Below are 25844 nucleotides of genomic sequence, written 5' to 3'. Positions count from 1 at the left end.
CCTTCCGACTCTGCGCTTTCGACTTGATAAAGATGGCGCCCTTATTGTGTTGAATTAAAAAAGAACTTGACAGACGGCGACACATTGGACATGGCCAATCCAGTGCAAATGAACACAAGTGTCAGTCAAATTTGCTGCGCCGCCGCACAGAGACCGTAGCACTTAGAATATAAATATGGATAACTTTTGATGCCCCGCTTGTGTAGATGATATTTCCCAAAGTAAAGCTTGATCGAGCTATTGCCCACGGAGGAGTTTGTTAAAGTTTGAAGCGTAAAAATGTGGTGATTTGAGCAATTCAACGATTTTCCCATAAGGATATCATGGGATGTTTCTGTCATCGCTACGGTTACGCCGTACAAAATATGACTTTGGCTGTCATACTTTTATGATCAGGATGGCAAATTAGAATTTAGTGCAAAATGTCATGTTATTTGGAAAAACTTTATTGTTTATAGGCCACTCTGAAGGCCAAATAGTCCAAATTCTGGGTAAAGTTTGTGGCTCCGTCGCACAGAGACCGTAAATGTTATCCTTAAAATTTGGATAACTTTAGATGCCCCACTTGTCTAAAGGACGTACACCGATTTTGAGGTCGGTGGGCAAAACGCACTAGGAGGAGTTTGTTAAAGTGTAAAACATAAAAATATGGTAATTTGAGAGATTTTGCTGTTTTCCCATTTGTGACATATATTTGCGGGTCAGCCACACAGAGACCGTAGCACTTAGAATCAAAATATGGATAACTTTTGATGCCTCGCTTGTGTAGATGATTTTCCCCAAATATGAACTTGATCGGACAATCGCCCTAGGAGGAGTTCGTTAAAGTGTGAAGCGTAAAAATGTGGTCATTTTAGAGATTCCGCTGTTTTCCCATTTGTGACATATATTTGCGGGTCAGCCACACAGAGACCGTAGCACTTAGAATCAAAATATGGATAACTTTTGATGCCCCGCTTGTGTAGATGATTTTCCCCAAATATGAGTTTGATCAGACAATCGCCCTAGGAGGAGTTCGTTAAAGTGTGAAGCGTAAAAATGTGGTGATTTGAGCAATTTCGCGAATTTCCCATAAGGATATCATGGGATGTTTCTGTCATCGTTACGGTTACGCCGTACAAAATATGACTTTGACTCTCATACTTTTATGATCAGGATTGCAAATTAGAATTTTGTGCAAAATATAATGTCATTTGGAAAAACTCAAATAGTCAGAATTCAGGGAAAAGTTTGCGGCTCCGTCGCACAGAGACCGTAAAAGCTATCCTTAAAATTTGGATAACTTTAGATGCCCCACTTGTCTAGAGGACGTACACCGATTTTGAGGTTCGTGGGCAAAACGCACTAGGAGGACTTCGTTAAAGTGTAAAACATAAAAATGTGGATATTCGAGAGATTTTGTGGTTTTCCCATAGGGATAACATGGGAGGTTTATGTCATCGCTACGACTACGCCGTAAAAAATTAGGAATTTTTGTGATTGGCTTTTGTGATTGGGACGGCAAAGTAGAATTTTGGGTAAAGTTTAGACAATTTTGGTAAAACTAATTTTTGACCTTCAATGTTAATTTAAAGGTCACTCTGTAGGGGGCGCTATCGCGCCCATTTCAATTTTGTCAGCCTAAACTGGTCCAAACTAGAAAGTTTAACAACTGATTCAAATTTGGTCCTAATCGGACTGGTTTTGATCAAATGGGAACAATTTTTAGATCTGCAATATTCCAAAATAAGTTGTCCAACTTTGCGGCTGCGCCGCACACAGACCGTAAAAGGTATCTCAAAAAATTGGATAACTTTAGATGTCCCACTTGTCCAGAGGATGTACGCCGATTTTGAAGTCGGTGGGCAAAACGCCCTAGGAGGAGTTCGTCAAAGTTTGACGTAAACAAAATGGCTAACTCAGCTTGTTTTCATTTTCAAAGGAAGATGGCGGCCATAGGGTAAGTCTGGGGGCGTGGCCACAATAATATTTTTTTTTTGTCCTCACGAGAGGAATGCGTGTCCCGAATTTCGTAGCTTTACGACAAAGTTGACCTCGGGGCGTCTCCCATAGGCGCAATGTATTTTGACTTTTGTCGGTGGCGCTGTCGCGCCATTTTTTAACGAAAAAAAAAATGGCCCAGAAAAAATCAAATTTTTCGCCGATTCTGAATTTTGGGCAGAGTTTGGTGAGTTTTTGAGCATGTTCAGGGGGTCAAATTAGAGCTCAAAAAGCAGAAGAACAAGAAAAATAAAAATAAAAATAATAATATTTTTAGCAAAAACAATATAGCCGTTTCCACTATAACAACAAATTATACATCGTTTGAAAGCTCTAAGCCTTCCCCATGCCGCCATGGGGTGGAATCATCATTACGAGCGCTTACGCGCTCGTCACTCCCCATTCCGTCGGGATGCCCCGCCCACTCCCCATAGACTTCCATTGATTTGAGCAGATACAAGCATGGCCCATGCCTGCGGCATGGATTCTCGCGTACAGGACGATGCCAAGAGGGTTTTTGGAGGAATGCAGCGCTTCGCGCTGCTGTTGTCAACAATTTGTGAATGGGCTATGCCCATTCACAAATTGTTGACTATTTCTGTCATAGCAGGAGTAAGTATGCATGATCCATGCCTTCGGCATGGGCTAGTTCACTGTACTTGCCATGGGCGAAGGGGCACCGACAGTTGCAACGCTGCCTTCCGCAGCGTTGCGGGAGCAATAGGCCCTCCGCCCTGCTGGGGCTCGGGCCTAAAAAAAGAAAGAAAATGTTTTTGTAACATTAACCATTCTCCCATTACATTTGTCCGACTACACCACAAATGCATATTAATAATAGACATTTCACCCACTGTCAACACAACATGCAGGCATTCAGATTATTGTGGTGTTGTCTGAAACCCAGCGATACGCTTGTGACAGATTATACAACCGTAATACATGTAGCGCTAATGGGCCGTGCAATATTTAGCACGGTTTTGTCAAGTAAGCTTTTTCCCAGTTAGAGCAGATGCAAAGGTTAGGCTGCTAAATGGCTGTTTGTTAGCAGAGACAGTGATGGAGGAACACAAGATCACTTATATAACTCGGCACATTTACATTTAAAGTGCTGCAGGCTTTTTCTCCCTTTTAAAGTCAGTGGAAGTGAAGTCATTTTCGTTTTGAGCACCAAACAACCATTTTCCATTTAGCTGCACACCTCTTTGCTCAGTATAGCAGTCAGTGTTAGCGACACTGGTGTTTGCACTGAGGAGACTGCGGGCGGGGCCCTCAGTGCTCCAAGTGTTCCAAAGCACCACAAAGAACATCAAGTGTCTTCAATGAAAGAATGTCATGTTTTCCACAAATACATTATTATTTATTAATTGCTTTAGTAATAATAATCTTTTTTTTGCTTTTTTGTGTATAATCTGATTTATATATATATTTATTTAATGTATATATGTTTGATGTATATCTTGTTTAGATTTATATTTCATTTTCTACAAGGAAAAAAAGTAAGCAACAATATTTACACTTTTTTCACACATTTTCCTGTAAAACAATTGTGCTTAATAGATCAACATGTAAAAAAACACACATTACAGTTATCAAAAAGCTACAAAATATAGCACACAACATAATTTCAATGAAGTTGAACTGGTCGATGGAAAAGGAGGCCTTTCACTAGCAAGGACCACGCCACAACAATGGAATATGAGAGAATGTTTAATGATAATAGTGATGATGGATCGATGATGGATCGATGATGGCTCCATTAGAGTTGGCTGGGTATAAACTCAGGATGGGGGCTCCGTCTTAGCCCAGCTCAGCCGATTCAGAATCGAACCCCCAAAGATGATTTAAAATGAGCAAAGTTGATCTCAACCTCAAGATCGAAGAAGAGGAATGGGACGGTTGTCGAAGTTCGGTGCTGAGCGTCAGATTTTGGGACAGGAGGCCTCACAATTGAGGAGGAGAGCTCATGTGTCCTGTTGGCTGTCTAGTAGAGGTCGGTGTGTGTATGTGTAGACACCCAAGAGGTAGAGGTTGGAGGAGGAGGCGCTTGTGGAGCAGATGGCGTACGGGTGTGTGAGCGGCAGAGGGGGGACCTGCGTTGCTGAGGCCTCTAAGGAATGTGACTACAGGAGGATGCAACTGACTGAAAGTTCAGACTGGGAACAGGTCAGAATCTATAAGATAGCGGCTTGTGATCCTCGTTCAAACGAAGGCGCTCACTGACTGATTGTCTCTCAATCGAGAGAGCAGAGACAGCAAGAGGTGCTGGGATAGGCCTGTATAAATAGGACTTCTGGGTAATTAAAGGTGTGGTTAAAGAGTGGAGGCTTGGTTGCTGGAGGAGGAGTAGAAGATTGAGGCATGGTCCACCTCCTGAACCTCAGTCAATGATTCATCAACTACATTTATTTGGAATGGGAGGCCGTATTTTCAATATAATACTTAAACTATAAAACATAAATCAAAATCACTGATTATTTCAAATGAATATGCCCCCCCTTCAAATAAATGAAAAATATAAAAGTGGCATATTATAAAGGTATACCATGTAACTTTTCTGGTGAATTGTCCACCATATGCTTGTCTCCTGAAATGTTCCACACTGGTTCTTTAAAGGCCAAGTAACATGTTAAATCCACACCACACACAGTGGCACACATAGTGCACAAGGCTAAGATGCATTCATTTTCTATAACAATCAGCAGTTTTTCCAAATCCATTCCTTTTGGTAGTAAACACATTTGTATTTAGCTCTCTTGATGAAAGACGTATATTTGAAAAGCACAGGTGTGACGGCCCAAACAAAGCGACATCTGCACAGCTCGCACCTGACGACGGGTAGATCCGCGAGACGCCATGTGGGACAGAACTCACCGCCAGTGAGTCAACAGCAGTCTGCAGCCTTAGCCAACAGCTGTTAGCTTCAAACCATCAGGACTTTAACTCTCACACTGAGGGGAAACAACTGTTACCTAGCAACCGTATTGCAATTAGGGCCAAAAGTATACAATAATTAGGATTTGCTAAATCATTTTATTGATTATAACTGGGGGATGATAGAGGGATTCAGATTTAGAACTCAGCTCTACATGCGGTAAATTGCTATTTTTCTTTTTTTCTTTTCAAACTGTCACAAGCTCTAATATTTCATTGGACCACCTTCTCCAGCTCGTCCCAAACACTCACTGGGGTTCAGATCTGTAGTAGATTAGTTTCTACTTCTCCTCAGATGATTTCTCTGCTTGATGCTAATGATACCAATGACAGGATTTGTCCATTTTGACGAGAATTCACTCACTGCATGAGTTGGTTGAAACTTATGTTGCCGCTGAAGTACAGTCACCTTAAGTAATTATCCAATGGGCTCATACCCGTTTGCTCAGTTGGTGACATTTTTTTTTGGTCAGGTAATCCCACCAAACTAAGTAATTGTTATCAGAAAAACACAATATCTTGTTGACACTTTAAATGGAGTTAGTAGCCTGTGCAAACCCAACAATACTTCTTACAACCTCTTGAGTTGTAGGAACACAAATAAATTACACAAAAAGCCGCACCTTGGACTCTTCATAAGGATAAAATCACACGTCAAGGTATTTCGTTTATTTTTAAAAGTATTTTATGTTATTTTAATTTCAATTTCACTTAAAGTCATCCCTGAAATCATTCTATAGTTTGATCCTAAAACAGATACACATCTTTGCCTAACATTAGTTCTTAGTTTATTAAATTCAAATTAAAGTAAACCACTGAGGTTATAGTGACTATTTCATAATTTAAAGAAAGATAATTAACAAATAGTTTGTTAAAAATGATTCAAGACTAATGAAAATGTTGTCATTATAAAGTGTTACCCATTTCTTCCCCTCTAATTCTAAATATATAAAACATCTAAGTTCTTGTGACAGGCGAATAGACAAACACACTGTATTTTTAATATCTTGATATTTCAAACCTCGTTGCTCTTCCTCAGGCTCTTACGTAACAAAAGCCTCTCTGTATTCCATGTAGACCATAATGCTGCAACAGCTTGTATCTTCTTGGTTCACGTTTTCCTCCAGAACAACGAGTCTGGTAGGCTATTGTCATTTTGAAACATTTTGTTCTTTGCTGTCATGCACACTATGTTCTTTTAAGTCTGTGGTTGGAGAACAAACGGTATCGGCGGTCGTTTTTATGCAAGTACACAACATCATTTAATATTATAATTTCAGATAATGACTTTTAAGTATTCACAGTTTTGAAAGGAAAAAAAAACCCTGTCTGTCCCTGATAACAATGACATCTTTGTAATTCTACCAGTTATTGACTCAACAGTAAAAATTATTTTAGTTATTTTGTGCTGACAATGACTTTGAACTTTCTGCCAGTTTTTGTTTCATGTGAAGGTAAGTACGAACTTATTAATCACACGGGACAAAATGTCTGTATTTCAACAGAAATGATACAATTCTAACCAGCCCTCTACTTCAATTTCAAACAACACAATGTATATGATGAACAGATGAGAACATGGGAACAAGCAGGTGATCAAGTGGTCAAGTTACAGGTAAGAGCTGTGGAGAAGCGACCCCGCTCGGAGTTAGAATGCATGTATTTGAAGGTATTTCCAAGCAATAAAAACACCTGCAATTGACCAAAAGTACTTCAAAGCTATACTGTGGAACATTGGCAGACTTTGAAAGGTACAAAGTGCACCTTTAGGCGAATTTAAACCCATTAGAATATAGCATACAAATCTGGAGCATAATCTTCCTTTTGTCTATAACTTCTGCTTCAGCACGCTCCCATACTTTGTATTATCTAATCTTCTGCCCTCAGGCTGTGTGCTGGTGTGCATGTGTGTAATGGGCTCTCATCTTGTATCCCTGTTGCTGCACGATGCTTTTCTGCCTCACCAGTTCAGTAATCCATCCAGAAATGGTTTGATCACCACAACATTTGCCTCTCCAGCCGTGCACAATGTTCCCAATGATACTGATATACAGGGCCAACGCAATAGATGTTTTGGTGGGTTTTTACTTGCACATAAACATAATAATGAAATATTTGAGGCTTTTTGAATGCTGAAAGGCGTATTAGCTCATGGGGACATTGTACTTTTGATCTATTGATATTATTTGAGAAAAATTCTTTAAAAAAATTGGCCCATGCGTTAACATCAAGTCATGAAAGCTGAGATTATATCCTCCTTTTATGGTTGTTCATTGATGTATTTATTATTACAAAGTACACAAGAGCAAATATTTTTACAGATTCAATATTTGGAAGCCAATTTCCATCTGCCGGCCTTGTGAATTTTACTTGAGTTTATTAGAATACTGATTATGTTTGAGTTTTATCTTGTACTTATTTATTTGAGAGCAGACTGGCCCACTCTCTTCTCCCCTGTGTATGATGTGGCGCTTACTTTTGTTAAAATGCAGATTAGTTTCTTTATTCGAATAATGTCCCCGTGCAGGATCAAAGCCGGCCAGAGCGTCCTCCTCGTTTGTATATCTTTGTGTACAGTCTCTTTGCTGGTGAAAGAGAACAAGCTCAGGACCACCGCACTGCCCAAAATAGACGCCACAGATCGTTCTGAGCGTTTACAAGGGTTTGTCACTCAATTCTGTGCACACTGGTCAATGTCAAGACAGAAAGATCCGGAAAAATAAGATAAATCTACTCAAGTGGCCCATTACAAAAGATTTCATGAAAATTCAATCATAGCAAGTTGAGTTAACTAAAGCTGTGTTAAGTCTCCGTCACACTTAAACCCAAAAAGGAAAAGAGCGAACAGACAAATAAGATAAAACAGTGGAAACAAACTCTAAATAATACTTTGATTTCTTTATTTTTCACCCTGTTTTACGATACTACTAAAGTGAATAAATGGGTCAATACAACTCCAGTAAGTGCAAGCCAAAACAGTGTCTATAAACTTACTTTCTGGGTACTTTTAGAGTATAACTTATGTCCATTGTTTATGTGGTTGTTTTAATGTTTTGCTGTTTTTCCAATATGGTTTTAAACTGTAACTGGCAAATAAACTAAACTCCATTGATATAATATGATATAATGCTTCTTTTCTTGTTTGCAAAGCACTTTGAATTTGAGCTCGACAAATAAACTTGCCTTGTGTAGTGCCAGAACAGTCAGTGGTGTGAAAACACTTAAAATTAATTCACTTTGGGTCAGTGGTTATCAAAATCTTTATCCCAAAAAATGAGGTAGCACATTTATCATTTTTGTGATGCAAGATTTTGCACATTCTTTAATGTTTTCACCTTCAAATTACATGAATTTTAATTTACAAGTCATTATGTTATGTCCAGATACTTACTCTTACTTTGCATACTAGTTTCCCCAAATATGTTTTTACTCCTATAGCCCTTAAGTAATTACTTACTTACTAAGTATTTGCTACTAAAAAGTAGTGACCCAAATATTTACTCAAGTATGGGTAAAAAAGTATTTGGAGAAACTACAACTTGAGTTCTGAGTAACAACATGTGATTTATGAGTTACAATTTAATGGAAAAAAACTAAACATTAAATAATTCACAAATTCTGGAATTTTCAAAGAATAGACACAACTGAAGTTATGGTGTATTAAGTGCAAATGTTGGAATCATTTAATATTGTCATTTAATATTGTCAACATAAAGCCAGGTAAATTACTTTAGTCATTTATTGGGCAACTACTTTGTACTTCTTTGCGAGTAAAATTATTTAGTAGTAACAGAACTCTTACTTGAGTAAAATGTCTGGCTACCCATCTCTGCCCAAAAATCACCCCTGTAAATGAGAAAAATCTAAAAAGTCTAGTGTCCCATCTAAGTGTTATTACCCTGCTTTAATGTCAAGTGCAGGTTATTTATAATACTTATAATAAAGTCCGCGCTCACCTTGATCTCATAAATCTTGAGTTTCCTCTTGATGCTGGTGTTCTCCCGCTCCAGGCAGACCAGCCGCGTCTTGATGTCCTGATAGGCCGAGATGAGGGTGAAGTGGGAGGCGGAGTACACGTCATCGTTGGACACCGACGAGGAGCGCCACATCATGGAGCCACAGTCGTCCTTCAGGCCACCTCCCGCGTCGCCCCCGCCGCCGCCGCCCAGCAGCTCCAGCTCGCCCCCGCCGAAAAGAGACTGCATCGCTCACAGCATCAACCTGGGACGAGCGCACAGACAGACAGACATCAATTATTCAAAGTGTACAATAAAGGAGAGGAGACACCCTACTTGGTTATCTGGGCTTTGCATGAAGTCAAAAGGCCGCAGTGTGCTGGAAGGGCGGAAAGTCAGTTTAAATAATTCAAAACTAAAGTGCATGACATAAATGAAATCATATGGGACCAAGTAGCCTGATTTAAACTTTATTGTGTACCAGACTTTGGAGAGAGGAGCGAGATTACAGACTGTGGCGCTGAGGAAAGTACAGGAGACTTTAGACGCTCCTCGTGTCGCGCCTACTTCTCTTCACTTTCTATGTTCGGTAACGATTTAGGCGCAAATGAAAAACATTCTCCGTTTGCTATTGTGAGCGGCAGCTATCCAAGGTCGTTTTTTAACACGGAAATTAAACTTTTCGCTTTAGACCAATATTGCAATTTAAGATACAACATAATGATCCACAGGAATTGTAGATTTTATAGAAGACGAAAAGCACAATAGGTGTTCTTTAAGAAAATTAGATTAATGATTGCACAAAAGACTTTTCGGGACATTTTGAGAGAAAAAGTTGCATTTCTACTATACAATAAGTCTCTGGTTGTCAAGTCTCAAAGCTACATATTCATTTAATTCAAGAATTGATACTGGATCTCATAAAATAAGATTTGTTTAGCTCTATGTTAGAACCATAATACCACCTGGTAATATTAATGACACTTCAGATATTAGAGTTGAAAACAGTTTTTAATATTATTGCGGTGTAGGTATCAAGCTTAATATCAATACCGACGTTGAAAATTACAATTAGACAATTATCCTCACACAATATTGGAATGGACCTTACCAAATGCAGAGTTAATATCACACAGAGAGACATGGATATTGGCTAGATTGTAAGACAAGAGCGAGCAGATGCTTGGTGATGGCAATGTAAGAGAACATGATGAATGAGGGTAGATCATTTGCTGTGGTGACCCCTGAAAGGGAACAGTCAAAAACATGAGCTTTATCAAACCATAAAAATCTTATCTCAGATTATAAGAGAAGATAGCTCAATTAACAGAAAAGTAATTTCATAAGGATGACGGGAAGATTCATGGATACCCTATATTTGTCCTTTTATGTAGTTGTAAGCGATGACTTCTGGCACAACTTTTGCAACTAACGGTAATTTAAAATGATCATCATGAATACAATTTGATCAGCAGACGGTCACGCTACAGGAATCTTGTATTTTTCTCTGCAGCTTTTTCACTGACAACACATAAAACTGTTATATTTGCAGAGCAGCCATTAGCCATTTATGACTCAAGCATTTATTTTAACTGCTTAGTCACATTTACCTTAAATAACACCAAAATAAAAGCAGTTGTTGAGGTCACACACTATAAAAATTAACATTACATCTATACTTATACTGAAATTGACTTATACTGAAATGGCTGCTTGAGATATAGTGTCTCAAATGCCTGTTTATAATTCTTCCTGATACATAGAGCCACACTTTTGTACGTGCTGATGTTGGATTTCTTTGGCCTTAATAAAACATGAGCTATGACATCTCATACGTTCTTGGAGGGCTGTGATGAATGAGCGCGGGGCTTAACTGACCATTCACAGCCAGCTTGGCCTTGGCCTATCCCCCTTCCGCCCGGGACACTGTCGGCGGAACTGTCACAAATGATGACAGTTCCGCCGCACCTTTTCAAGCCACCAACGTCTCCTTATCCGACTAAACCGTGAGGGCATGAAGTGGTGGCTGTGTAGTTTTGAGTTTGCATTATACAACAACTTGATTATATGTATGCCGGAGAACTGGATGGCTCTCTGACTCGGAGCAATGCCTTATGAGTCAGCCGTTGCCTACTGAGCTATTTTGATCCGTTCCCTTCCTCTTCGCTTTGCTGCTTTTCCTGGTGTTTCTGGAGAGAGAAGAGGGGCTGAAGCCTGGAGATCCACAGCCAGCGCACAAAGACCCTCCCACACACACACACACGCACGCAAGCACACACACACACACGCACGCACACACACACACACACACACACACGCACACACGCACACACACGCACACACGCACACACGCACACACACACACGCACACACGCACACACGCACACACGCACGCACACCCACACGCACGCACACACGCACACACACGCGCACACGCGCACGCACGCACACACGCGCACGCACGCACACACGCACGCACGCACACACACACACACACTCACACATACACACGTACACACGCACACACGCACGCACACACACACACGCACGCACACACACACACACACACACACACTCACACACGCACACACACACACACACACATACACACGTACACACGCACACACGCACGCACACACACACACGCACGCACACACACACACACACACACACAGCACACACACACACACACACACTCACACACGCACACACTCACACACGCACACACACACACACACACACACGCACGCACACACACACACACACACACACAGCACACACACACACACACACACTCACACACGCACACACTCACACACGCACACACACACACACACGCACGCAAGCACACACACACACACGCACGCACACACACACACACACACACACACGCACACACGCACACACACGCACACACGCACACACGCACACACACACACGCACACACGCACACACGCACACACGCACGCACACCCACACGCACGCACACACGCACACACACGCGCACACGCGCACGCACGCACACACGCGCACGCACGCACACACGCACGCACGCACACACACACACACACTCACACATACACACGTACACACGCACACACGCACGCACACACACACACGCACGCACACACACACACACACACACACACTCACACACGCACACACACACACACACACATACACACGTACACACGCACACACGCACGCACACACACACACGCACGCACACACACACACACACACACACACACAGCACACACACACACACACTCACACACGCACACACTCACACACGCACACACACACACACGCATAAAGACCAATCCAAAACCGAGGAGGATGAGACGAAGCACATGTGGATCAGACACTTGCAGCACGCTGTAAAACTCAACATTTTGATCTAATTAAAATAAAGAGCAGCTCACCCCAATCCAATATTTGTCTTCTTCTGTCCATTGGTTTGAAGCTAACGTTTCACATAAGTCACTTTGAACTAAATTTGCCGTTTGTACAAAATAGATAATCTTTTAAACATTGTTTTTGTGGCTTTGGCTCAACACAGAGTAATAAGATGGAATAGGGTGATACCATCCATCCATCCATCCATCCATCTTCTGCCGCTTTATCCGGGGCCGGGTCGCGGGGGCAGCAGTCTGAGCAGGGACTCCCAGACTTCCTTCTCCCCAGACACTTCCTCCAACTCCTCCGGGGGGATCCCGAGGCGTTCCCAGGCCAGCCGAGAGACATAGTCTCTCCAGCGTGTCCTGGGTCTTCCCCGGGGCCTCTTCCCGGTGGGACATGCCTGAAACACCTCCCGAGGGAGGCGCCCAGGAGGCATCCGGAACAGATGCCCGAGCCACCTCAGCTGGCTCCTCTCGACGTGGAGGAGCAGCGGCTCTACTCCGAGCTCCCCCCGTGTGGCCGAGCTCCTCACCTTATCTCTAAGGGAGCGCCCAGCCACACGGCGGAGGAAACTCATTTCGACCGCTTGTATCCGCGATCTTGTTCTTTCGGTCACTGCCCAAAGCTCATGACCATAGGTGAGGTCAGAACGTAGACCGACCGGTAAATAGAGAGCTTTGCCTTTCGGCTCAGCTCCCTCTTCACCACAACGGTCCAATGCAGCGACTGCATCACTGCAGTCGCTGCACCGATCCGCCTGTCGATCTCACGCTCCATCCTTCCCTCACTCGTGAACAAGACCCTGAGATACTTGAACTCCTCCACTTGGGGCAAGGACACCCCACCCACCTGGAGAGGACAAGCCACCTTTTTCCGGTCGAGAACCATGGGCTCGGATTTGGAGGTGCTGATTCTCATCCCAGCCGCTTCACACTCGGCTGCAAACCGTCCCAGTGCATGCTGCAGGTCCGGATTTGATGGAGCCATCAGGACAACATTGTCTGCAAACAGCAGAGATGAGATCCTGTGGTCCCCAAACCGGACCCCCTCCGACCCCTGACTGCGCCTAGAAATTCTGTCCATAAAAACTATGAACAGAAGCGGTGACAAAGGGCAGCCCTGGCGGAGTCCAACATGCACTGGGAACAGGTCTGACTTACTGCCAGCAATGCGAACACAGCTCCTGCTCCGGTCATACAGGGACCGGACAGCCCTGAGCAAAGGGCCCCGGACCCCGTACTCCCGGAGCACCCCCCAAAGGACATCCCGAGGGACACGGTCGAAAGCCTTCTCCAGATCCACAAAGCACATGTGTATATGGTTAACATATATACTCATATATGTTATAACTACCAGGCAAAGAGGAAGCTTTGTGAGGAAATGATATTGTAACAAGAAGCAAATGTTTCTGGTTGTGGTCAAATTAACCAAACTTTGAAGAAAGCAAATCAAAAGTTATGCTGAAATACTCCCGATGTTCAGACTATGTCCATGACTTGTACACAGTCACTATCAAGCATTAGCATCAGCACAACCAACATTAGCTAAACAAGACCAAAAGTAGGACAAAGAAAACAACAAGATTTTTCTTTACGTGAAGAAAAATAAATGGTTTGAAGCTTAAGTTTTGTTTCCTTGAATGTCTCAAAATAATTTTCTTGCTTTAATTGCCTCTGAGTCAAGACTGTGGGAAAGAGGTCTAAAGAATGAAGTCTAAAGAATAAAGTCTAAAGAATAAAGTCTGAAGTCTAACGGACTACGACAGAGTCTGAGGACTACGAAACGTCTGAGGAATAAAGTCTGGCGTTAATGCAACACTCGGATGCCAACCGCCATAAAACAACAACAACAACAACAATAAAGTCTGGCGGTAATGCAACACTCGGATGCCAACCGCCATAAAACAACAACAACAACAACAATAAAGTCTGGCGGTAATGCAACACTCGGATGCCAACCGCCATAAAACAACAACAACAACAACAACAAGTCTGAAGTTTAAAGAATAAAGTCTGAAGTCTAAGACGTACAACTACAGTAGGGGGCGGTAATGTAACACTTGGATACCAAAAGCCATAAAATACAGAAGATGATGATGAAGAAGAAGAAGAAGAAGAAGAAGAAGAAGAAGCAGAAGCAGAAGCAGAAGAAGAAGCAGAAGAAGAAGAAGAAGAAGAAGAAGAAGACGTTCCCTTAAATCAACGTGTGAATTTATCTCTCAATTCTCTTTTATAAACAAGCAAACAAAATGAAAAAGTGTCTAGCCTTAGGAGACAATAATCCTCTTGTTCAAAAGGTTAATTTAACCACCAACCCTGATTACTGGGCAATGCACTTCAGCTCCTGTGCCACTGGATGGATAAAGCAATATAAGCGCCTTAAACTAGAAAAAACAACTAAAAACAAAGCCATAAGCAAGATACAACACCTGCAGCTGCCTCAGGACATTGTTTGCTGTGAGTGTGAAAGACAGAGCTGTAGTGTCACTTCGATTAACTAACCTTTATAAATAACAATGTTTTGTCAATGTGTTTTTTCCACCGACATAAGAGCGTTTCCCCGAGTTCCCGTGCTTGTGAGCCTATAGACTTCCCTTCGCACATTACGTACCCACATGCATTAATATTTCATGTCAGACATTTCAATGTTTCATAGTTTTAAATGAAAAGTCTTGTACGAATATAGCAAGATTTGATGGTTATGTTAAGACAAGAAGAGTTGTGATAAATAATGAAATAAGATAAGATAAGATAAGATATTCCTTTATTGTCCCACATGGGGAAATTTCATTGGTGCAACGCAGGTAGATACAGAGGTAGATACAGAAGAACAGATCACTTATAGGAAGTCCGAAAAACACTTTCAGTAGAAGATCTCCTATAAATAAACAAAAACTCCCACGGACAAATAAATACATAAATACCATGTCATGTGATCACGACAGTAATTGCACATGAATATGTGTCTCGACAGCACATAGATTGCACATGAATTTCACAGTAATTGCACATGAATTGCACATGAATTCCAACAGCAATTGCACATATGACATAATTGCACATCAGTATTAGGTTAGGTCAGTATTGCGACGGGATAACGTGACGATCTCCGGGTAAGACGACTGTTCTCCGCAGTTTCATGAGTTCCTCCTTTGTGTAAACGCGGTACGGCGCCGGGCGGGGGGCGGAGCCGGGGGACTCAGAGCCAAGACACATCGCAACGACACGACGAAAACACTCAATCCAGCCGAATAAAGTCAAATAAGGAGAAAGTCATTGGTGGTTTTACATTTTCACCACGAAACAAACCAGAGCCGTTTGTTTTGTTACTTAATGTGTGAAAACAGGATTTTGGCATTTACAGGGAGAGATAAAGCATCAAATGGACCTGAACAAAGCCATTTTAGTTCTGCCGAAATAAGAAATACTGATTGAAATAAGCTATGTCAGCCTAAACTCACCCATGTGGTAATAACAGTGATGAACTATAACATAATTGTAATTTATGAGATCTGCACAAGATGTAATGATGCGTTACACTTAAGTTTGAATTATACTTTTACTTTACTGAGTGCTCTTACTGCTTCTGCAATCAAAGCATTAACATTGGATGCTAAAAGGCTTCAATATTGCAAATCCAGACGACTCAGTGAACAGTTCAGTGCACTTTTGGACAAGGACAGAGGCCCTTGGTTAACACTGACATGAAGTGTGGTTGCAATTGCTATTTTATTTTTACAACAAGCGATCATATAAACACTACAGCATTTATGAAGTAAATAAACGTGGCAGTGGGTCAGTGATTAAAACGTTCACCCAAGTATGAAATTGTGAAGCTACACGAGACTAATGCATTACTATTATTATTAAGAGTCCCTTGCAGTGTTTGTAAAAAGAACGTGCACATTTGAATGGCTGGTACTGTTCCATATATTGGCTCGAATGCATTTACAATTATTTCAATAGCATTAGCCTCCAAACATAGCAAACTATGAAAAACAAGGGCATTTTTGAACACTTGACAACACATGAGTGACATTGTTGCCTCGATAGCAAACGTGTAGCACTATTTTGAATAAATATGTATATTATACTGGGCAATAATGTACTAAGAACAATTTGACATTTTTGTTTTATTACATCGAGCGCCACAAACCTTGCAAACATCGGTGAACTTTAAAAGCTGTAGCTGGAAGTTAGATATTGACTGATATTACTCGCTACTAATTACTTGCCAGTGTTTTCCTTTCAGTCCAAAGCTCTTTACATTTGTGGCATGTAAAAAGCTATTTCAAGCAACAGCGTAATAACACAGCGACCAGCAGCCAGTGCACAAGAGCCTGTTCGAGCACTCTTGAGTAGGGGAAGCGCTGACCTTGTTGGTGCTGGTTGGTCAAAAAGGTCCTTATTATGGTGCATAAAGAGCCAGATGTTTACTTCAGCATCTCGAAGTGTGCTTGCTTTCTCTGCCTTCGATCTCATGAATACTTTGGCACCAGTGTTGTATGTAGTAACAACATCTCCATCAATATTCCATGGAAACCGCAGCCTCCATCTGCCTACATATAGTCTGAGTACATGATTATGCATGAAGCGAAACTCAGGGAAACCATGTAGATTTGATGCTATTACATTGGGGGAATGTGTGTATTTGACACAATTTCATGTTATTTTTCTACCAGGGGAAAAAAAGAAGCCTTGTGAGAAAATGATAAGCAAACAGTTGTTCTGGTTCTGGAAGAAAGCTAATAAAAAATGATGCTACATTTCCTATGTTCAAATTGTGTCCATAAACTATGACTTGTATACAATCACTATTAAACTATTTTAGATATAGCATTAGCATCAACAGAACCAAATTTGGGCAAACAAGACCAATACTTTTAGTCAAGATTGTAACTTCCAAAGTACATATAAAACCTACTCAAGTACAAGCAGGTTGGTCCATCAGGTTGTTACAGGTCAGATCTGTGGTGAGGCGACACATCTCAAAGTCAGAATGCATGTTTTTAATGTATTTTGAGCAATAAAATCACCTGCATGCTATGAATGAAATGTAATAAATAAAGGTTCCATAGTGCACCTTTAAATCGAGTTATGAACTGAAAATAATTGACAACTAAGGGTGTTCCAAACAACTAAAGCAGGATCATGAGAGGATTAAACAACAAAACAGGATATTAACCCTTTAATAACCAGTTTATCATCAAAACAAGTCCCAAGTGACAAGCGCTCACTGAGTTCCACACTTAGACATGCTCTGGTCCTCAGCTTATACACAACAAGTACTCTTTCACACTATAAAATAATGAGAGGGAAGCATGCAGCGACATGCATTTCATCTGCAGCCGTTTCCCCGATCCTACATTTATCAGCCACATGCACGGACACACCACACCTGTCTCCATCCGCGCTCCTCCTGCTCCATCTCCTCCATCTACTCCATCTCCCGGACCAGGGGGCTCATTTGCACTGCTCAGAGAGGGGCTTGTCGGGCCTCAGCACTACCTTCATTACTGCAATTACAGCGAAGACTCATACATTACAGCCAGAGCCACGTGGCGAGGACTAATCCACAGAGGCCGGAATCCTTTTATATCTTCCCCTTTTTTCTGTCCATTTTCATCACATTTCTCTAGAGATTGCACCATCATTTCTATCCATACATCCGGCTATATACTTGCTGCTTCACATAAATCTATAATATGCTTAGTTTAGTGAATAAAATAAAAGAAGTGGAAACAACAAATGGCACCACATGCTGTGATGCAGGAGAGATGAAGAAGAATGACTGAATGTGAACAAACTTAATTTTTATTTACTGTTACATGATCTTAAAGGCAAGGCAAGGCAAGGCAAGTTTATTTGTAGAGCACATTTCATACACAAGGCAATTCAAAGTGATTCACACAGCAGGAAAAATGCATTAAAATCACAAAGAAATTACAGAAATACAATAAAATTAACTAAATTAAAAATTATCAATCCAACTGATTTTCTAAACTAATAAAATCACAAACAAAAGAGAAGAGTGCAAAGATAAAAATTAACTACAATAAAATTAACTAAATTAAAAAATTATCAATCCAACTGATTTTCTAAACTAATAAAATCACAAACAAAAGAGAAGAGTGCAAAGAAAAAATCCTTTCAGTCATATGTGCAGCTAAACAAAACTGTTTTTAGCTTAGATTTGAACATTGTCAGAGTAGAAGCCTGTCTCACATCTTCAGGAAGACTGTTCCAGATTTTAGCTGCATAAAACTGAAACGCAGATTCCCCATGTTTTGTCCTGACTCTGGGCACCAGCAGGAGGCCGGTCCCTGAGGTCCTCAGAGTCCGAGATGGTTCATATGGCACTAACATATCCAAGATGTACTTTGGTGCTAGGCCATGGAGAGACTTGTACACAAGCAGAGCTGCTTTAAAGTCTATTCTCTGAGCCACAGGGAGCCAGTGCAGAGACCTGAGAACAGGACTAATGTGATCATACTTCCTGGTTCTGGTCAGGACCCGAGCAGCAGCGTTCTGGATGTACTGCAGCTGTTTTACAGCTCGTTTGGAGAGGCCAGTGAGCAGGCCGTTACAGTAGTCTAATCTACTGGAGACAAACGCATGGATAAGTCTCTCTAAATCTGGTTTTGACACTATATTTTTGATTTTGGCAATGTTTTTTAGATGGTAAAAAGCTGCTGATGTTATTGATTTGACGTGGCTATTAAAGTTCAAGTCTGAGTCCATTATTACCCCCAGATTTCTAATTTGGTTTGTAGGTTTTAGAGCGAGACTCTGGAGGTGACCGCTAACACTTTCTCTTTGTTTCTGTGGGCCAAAAACGATTATTTCAGTCTTGTCTGAGTTCAGCTGGAGAAAGTTGTTTTGCATCCACAAACTGATCTGTTGGATGCAGTGACAGAGTGAATCTACTGGTCCATAGTCACCTGCCGATAGTGAAACAGATCTGAGTGTCGTCTGCATAATTGTGATAGGACACATTTTCACTGCGTATCAACTGACCTAACGGCAGCATGTAGAGGTTGAACAGAAGGGGACCCAGGACTGACCCTTGGGGCACTCCACAGGTCAGGGTCATGTGGTCTGAGACACAGCTACCAATTTCAACAAAGTACTTCCTGTCTTCCAGATAGGACCTTAACCAGTTTAGGGCAGTGCCAGTGATGCCCACCCAGTCCTCTAGTCTCTGTAAGAGGATCCCATGATCGACAGTGTCAAAAGCAGCACTCAGATCTAACAGAATTAAGACTGAGGCTTTGCCCGTGTCAGTGTTCAGGCGGATGTCATTTGTCACCTTGACAAGAGCAGTCTCAGTGCTGTGATGAGGTCTAAAACCTGACTGAAAAACATCAAATGAGTTGTTTATTAAGAGGAAATCTGTGAGCTGTTGGTAAACAACCTTTTCAAGGACTTTGCCCCAAAATGGTAGATTAGAGATGGGCCGGTAATGACTCAGTACTGCGGCATCAAGACTGCTCTTCTTTAGGAGAGGCTTTAGTAAATATCACACTATAGTTTTATAGATGGATCAATGTGATTCCTTGATCAAAGGAAAAAAGTAACAATGTGATAAAGTAAAAATAATGTTGTACTTCAGTATATTTTTCTGTTTCTGTACTTTCTTATAGTCTTCTACATTTTTCAACTGAGCTGAAAATTAAAAAGTACTTTTCATATGGTTTGAGGGGTTCTTTTCCGCATGTTCCTGATGACATTCTTCCTGAAGGGGTTCAGTTAAAATCTTGGGAACTGCAGGAGAAACTTTGACTTTTTACTCTATAAGTAAAATGAAAAAAATCACAATGGTACTCTCTGTAGACTGTAAAGAGTTTAAATGTGGGTTATAATTATTTACTACAATGAGGATTGTAGATGTTCATCCTAATCCCATTTTGTGCTTAATCCTTTATTGAATACACAGTACAATATCCAGCTCAAACTGTGTGGCTTCAGTTATGCACATATTTTCCACCACACACTTTCCACATAGAGGTGTTCATCCTACAAAGGAAGCAGCAGAAATCATTCCAGTCGGGTCAGAGCCGAGGATCAAAGAGGAAACTGGGTGAGCGAGGCTCTCCTGGGAGTAGGATCTCTAACAGGAGGGGATTGCACCTACTTTATACTACCTTTGTGAGTAGATTTCCTTAAATCTATGAGGAGAAACATGTTCATAAATGATCAGCACAGCGTAGAGAATAAGACAAAATGTAATAAATATAAATTGTATTGTATTAGTTGCCCATTTAGGAATAACACAGACTTTAAGGCTGTGATATGCTCATAAAGTCGTAACTAATAGACCCCTTGTTGTTAACCCTAACCACTTTTAGTCTCTTCGTTGTGTTCAGTGGTGATGTTGATGAATTTTCTTACACTGTTGGTGATGTCTTTTCTGTGTGTTGAAACATGTGACCCTGGGAGACAATCAAGTATTATCTTATCTCAATCTTAGAACCATGATTAATATACCAATTTTATCACAATTCATGCGCACATCTTTATCTTGCCTTTAAGAGCTACCAAAAGTCATCTTCCCACTTCGCTATGATTGGTTTAAATGCGGCTGTCACTCACGCGGAGCATGACGGCGGCTGACCAACAGGAGAAAAAGGGTCTGTGATGCAGTGAATCGATATGACATGATCATTATAAATAGCATTATGTCCCTAGCCGATATATATTTTTTGTCATCCAATCAGAGAAATGCACGGCCCATTTGTATCCACACAAACTTGCTGCTTGCAATGGGAAAAATAGCACCCATTTTCTGATTCTTTACAATCAATTTTCCTTTTCAGAAATCCATTTGGCCCTAACACCCCCTCTGACTGGACGTTTTGCCTCTAATTCACATCCACAGCCAACACTTTGCTGTCTGTTCCAGTCCTGAAACTAGTACAAATGATCTAAAATGCCCCGCTTTGCTCCGCTGCACCTGTTCACTCTGCACTCTCTCTCCACAAGGCCAAAAACCATCCAACACACACTGAGAGCCCATTAACACACTGGCAGGTGAAGGCTGGCTTGGGTCTTTTAGGGAGGAAAGCATGGGTGGTGCATATCAATGTAGAGCGCCACATCAGTGTAAGAATATAGAAATGAGCACAAAGACAGCGTGTGCGTAATCCGGGGCCAAACAAGGATAAGGCGTCAGCAGCGGGAGGAGCTAACGGCTAATAACGTCAAAGATGGATCACGCGGGAGGAGGTTTGGATGGTAATTTATGACACTGAATTCACGGTTCAGTTCGACATTGAAGTCATGGGGATTTGATAATATGTTCTGCAGTGTGCGAAATGGTAACATTTTGTTGCAGACAGAGGCAGAGTGGTTCGCAGGGGCAGTCTTATTGATTTATTTTTCAGAGTCCTGCAGATGAATCAGAAAATAGATATTGGACAAAAAGTAAAGAGCTTGCATTGTTGTGATCATTGCTCTATCTATAGGCTACTAAATAAATGTAAATAAATGATTCATTCTGAGGGATGTCATGATATCAAATATTAGTGTTATGATTATTGTGAAAATAAACATCACAATTTTACAAGTTGGTGTTACCCCTCATTCGTCCAGGAGTGTTCCATAGTAGCCATCTGGACACATGGAATGTCATTCTCAATCTGCAGATCTAGTCTGAGAACTCTGATATTTATCATACTCAAAGCTGCGTAAGCCCTGCCCTCCAGGCTGAACCTCCTGATAATAGCCTGTCCTGTTTATCTATACACAGTTTTAAGTTTCCTCTGAAACTAATCTTCTTTGTTCCCCTAAGAGTCCTGTAATGGACCATAGAAGTCCTGTCTTAGGACAGTTAGGTGATGATTTCAAGATAGATGAGAGTTAGGGAGGCTATGTTTGTTAAAAAAGGAGATCCCTCTTTAAACAGAAACAGAGTTTTAAGATTAAATTGAATTAATTCAATTGAACATAAAACAACCTTTTGAAGCCATGGGGCAATATCAGCCCTGGTCATTCAGATGCTAATCATGTACCCATCAGTAATGAGGGAGTTTCAACGAGAAAACAATATATGGCCCATTACACAGTTGTAATGGTAACAAAGAAGATTAGGTCCAAGAGAAACTTAAAACAGTGCAAACAAACAGATAAACAGTAGTTGTCAGGAGGCTCCGCCTGGTGGGCAGGACTTATATATCCGAGTTCTCTGCGTAGATCCGCAGATTGAGATTGACTCTTGGATGAGAGTCAAAATGTCTTGTGTGTCTTGTTTTCTACAATCACAATTATGAATATTTACAACTAAGGTTGTATTGATAATTGTGATTATTCAGGAGACAATATAATCGTAAGAAGTAAAAACTAATAATGATGACTATTTTGACGCAAAGATAAGTAATTTCAGTTCCATCTGTACCCAAAATGAACACCTAAATATATAGTGTATGTGGCTGTTTATGTCACAATAACTTTACTTTTGTATTCAGAAAGTTGGAAATCATAAAGCCACATACACATGGTCACATACTATTACAATAGTAAATGTAACAGAATATGTCAATAATCATAAATAATCATTATTTTGTCATCCTTCTTCTCAAAATAATCGTGACAATAAAAGTTGATATTGATGTCCAAACATCATTGAAACCCCTAATTTGCTATCTTTCACAAGTTTGGCTTCATGAAATCAAACTTTCTGAATGAAAAGGTAATTATATTCCTTCATAAAACAGATAAAAAATTTTGTTAATTGCTGCATGCAGTACTCATTATTATTTTAGTTTTTACAATTATATTGTGACCTGCATAATCACGATCTTCCATTAACCAAATAATCTTTACAACCCTTCCTGTGACACACATCAAATTACTGCAAGAGCCCTCCTGTCCTCTTTGACTCTCCGTTAAAAAGCACGGCGCTGCTCTGTCGTGGATAATAAAGCACAATATTTTCACATCAATGTCAGCGTCTTTGTCATATTTCTTTAAACACTTTCTAAACATCTACAGTAGGTGTTTCAGTGTTGTGCTCAAAGAAGCTTGACAAACACTTTAAGTTGACAATAAACAGGTCTAAAACTTACAACCTACATTAATCTCTGACACAGTAAACCTGACGTTACCTCGGCTGACACATGTCCCATTAGCTCAACGCAACTCACTAATGCTAAACAATCCGCTCGCAAACAACTACAAAGACGAAGCAGCCCAGCCTCTGCACTGACCTATTTAGAAACTCACGTTGTAAAAGTCATTTTGATACTGTCTGACGTGAACTATGGGGAGAGTTGTGAGAGTCATGAGATAGTGGTGCCATAATAAGCCATCACAAAGGACTAAATGCCAGACAAAACAGGCTCACGGGGAAATGGTCGGTGCGTGGCAGCAGACTCTCTGGCATCGGGCGGATTGAACAAAGAGCAACGATGCGCCACAAACAAAATGACTGTTGTAGTGGCAAAGAGGGATGTTGCCTAAATCGCGGATAATCTGCAAGAGGGTCGCTGAATGACACGTTTGCTCTGAATTTACTGTGCGATTGTGGGTGAGAGATATGAACACAAACCAGTCCTGCAAAAGTCTTTAAATGTATTTGTTGGAGATTAAGTATGGGTCAAATGTGAAAATGACATTTGTGAACAGAATGTATGGAATTTAAAATGTAATCTGCTCATTTTGCAGAATTTTGAGATAGTCTTTTATATTATGACAATTACTATTATTATTATGTCAATTCTAAATAAAGATCATTCTGATTAAAAAACTGTAGTTCTCTTCTCTATAAAGAATTGAATCTGTACTGCTTCTAAGTTTTGATGGATTCATATTTCTGTTCCATGTCAAAACAAACATGTAAAATGATGCTATTTGAAACTATGAAACTATACCCATTACTATCAATATTACTGCTGCAATTATCATATTTTTAGAACTGCTAATGAACCTTACACAGAAGAGATGGCATGATATACAACAAGTGTAGACTTATGAGTATTGTGAGAAGAAACACCACAATTGTATGATTACTCTACTCTACAACAAACACTGTTAGCCTTGAATATGTGTCAATCAGCTTCATAATCATGTGCAATACTGTTATAATCATGTGCAATACTGTTACAATCATGTGGAATACTGTTATAATCATGTGCAATACTGTTATAATCATGTGCAATGCTGTTATAATCATGTGCAATACTGTTATAATCATGTGGAATACTGTTATAATCATGTGCAATACTGTTATAATCATGTGCAATACTATTATAATCATGTGCAATACTGTTATACTCATGTGCAATACTGTTATAATCATGTGCAATACTGTTATAACCATGTGCAATACTGTTATAACCATGTGGAATACTGTTATAATCATGTGCAATACTGTTATACTCATGTGCAATACTGTTATAATCATGTGCAATACTGTTATAATCATGTGCAATACTGTTATACTCATGTGCAATACTGTTATAATCATGTGCAATGCTGTTATAATCATGTGCAATACTGTTATAATCATGTGCAATACTGTTATAATCATGTGCAATACTGTTATAATCATGTGCAATACTGTTATACTCATGTGCAATACTGTTATACTCATGTGCAATACTGTTATAATCATGTGCAATACTGTTATAATCATGTGCAATACTGTTATACTCATGTGCAATACTGTTTTACTCATGTGCAATACTGTTATAATCATGTGCAATACTGTTATAATCATGTGCAATACTGTTATAATCATGTGCAATACTGTTATACTCAAATGCAATACTGTTATAATCATGTGCAATACTGTTATAATCATGTGCAGTACTGTGACATAATGTCACATCCTGGTGCAATATTTTCTGTCCATATAACAGCTGTAAATAAGAGTGTTATTTATAAGAGAGTATAGAGATAAGATATTTTTCAAGAGTTTTACAATACTGTTTCCATAGGTTTTTTATGATTTCATTCTGTGCCTAATCTGTGTTGCAACACTGTAATTTCCCCCATCGTAGGACAAATAAAGCTCATCTTATCTTACTTACATTTATGACAGCATGGCCAAACAAACAAGAACTCTGAATGTCTGATACTTTATCTATTTGACCAGCTTTATGAAATGACACGTTCTGAATGATAATGTTTTTGTGACATAGAGGAACCTTACATTTAAGTTTACTTTTATGGATTTTGAGTGGGACTAGAAGATTAGATTTGAATGACAAAGCCTCAAAACAATACCAATCCAAAACTGCATTAACTGTTGATGTATCTGATTTATTTTAGAAACCATCCAAATATTTTAATCTTAAAGTTGATCTAATAAAGTCCAACCATCTGCTTTGTACATCTGACTTTCAGACTTGCCAAAAGGTGTTTCCAAATCATTTCTGGGCTAAGGCTAAATTAAACATGTCATTCTCAGATTCCCACATGGGCCACACATAATAACTGACCACCTGTTTGGAAATCCACTGTAGTGCTGAAAGTGGGAGTAAATTCAGATTCAGAGTTGTGATTATGAAGCTTGTTACAACTACAGTATATATTTCGAAGGTTAATTTAGTCTACTTAAGGTACATATATGTCTAGT

The 25844-nt window shown here is 40.3% G+C and overlaps 1 protein-coding gene across 2 annotated transcripts in view; it reads right to left on the bottom strand.

The window, feature by feature from the left end:
• Positions 1-9127, bottom strand: part of LOC140362376 (TANK-binding kinase 1-binding protein 1-like) — a 29812-nt gene extending 20685 nt beyond the window's left edge. For both annotated transcript variants that reach the window (XM_072448473.1, XM_072448474.1), the window contains exon 1: positions 8868-9127. In XM_072448473.1, coding sequence (XP_072304574.1) covers positions 8868-9116 — 249 coding nt within the window. In that variant the 5' untranslated portion in view covers positions 9117-9127. The remainder of the gene's footprint in view (positions 1-8867) is intronic.
• Between the last annotated feature and the right edge of the window lie 16717 nt (positions 9128-25844).

This window comes from Eucyclogobius newberryi, unplaced genomic scaffold (assembly GCF_026437365.1).
Source record: "Eucyclogobius newberryi isolate DKJ021-1_F unplaced genomic scaffold, fEucNew1.0.hap1 SCAF_167, whole genome shotgun sequence".
NCBI classification, from domain to species: domain Eukaryota; kingdom Metazoa; phylum Chordata; class Actinopteri; order Gobiiformes; family Gobiidae; genus Eucyclogobius; species Eucyclogobius newberryi.
This window is presented reverse-complemented; position numbering and strand designations above follow the sequence as displayed.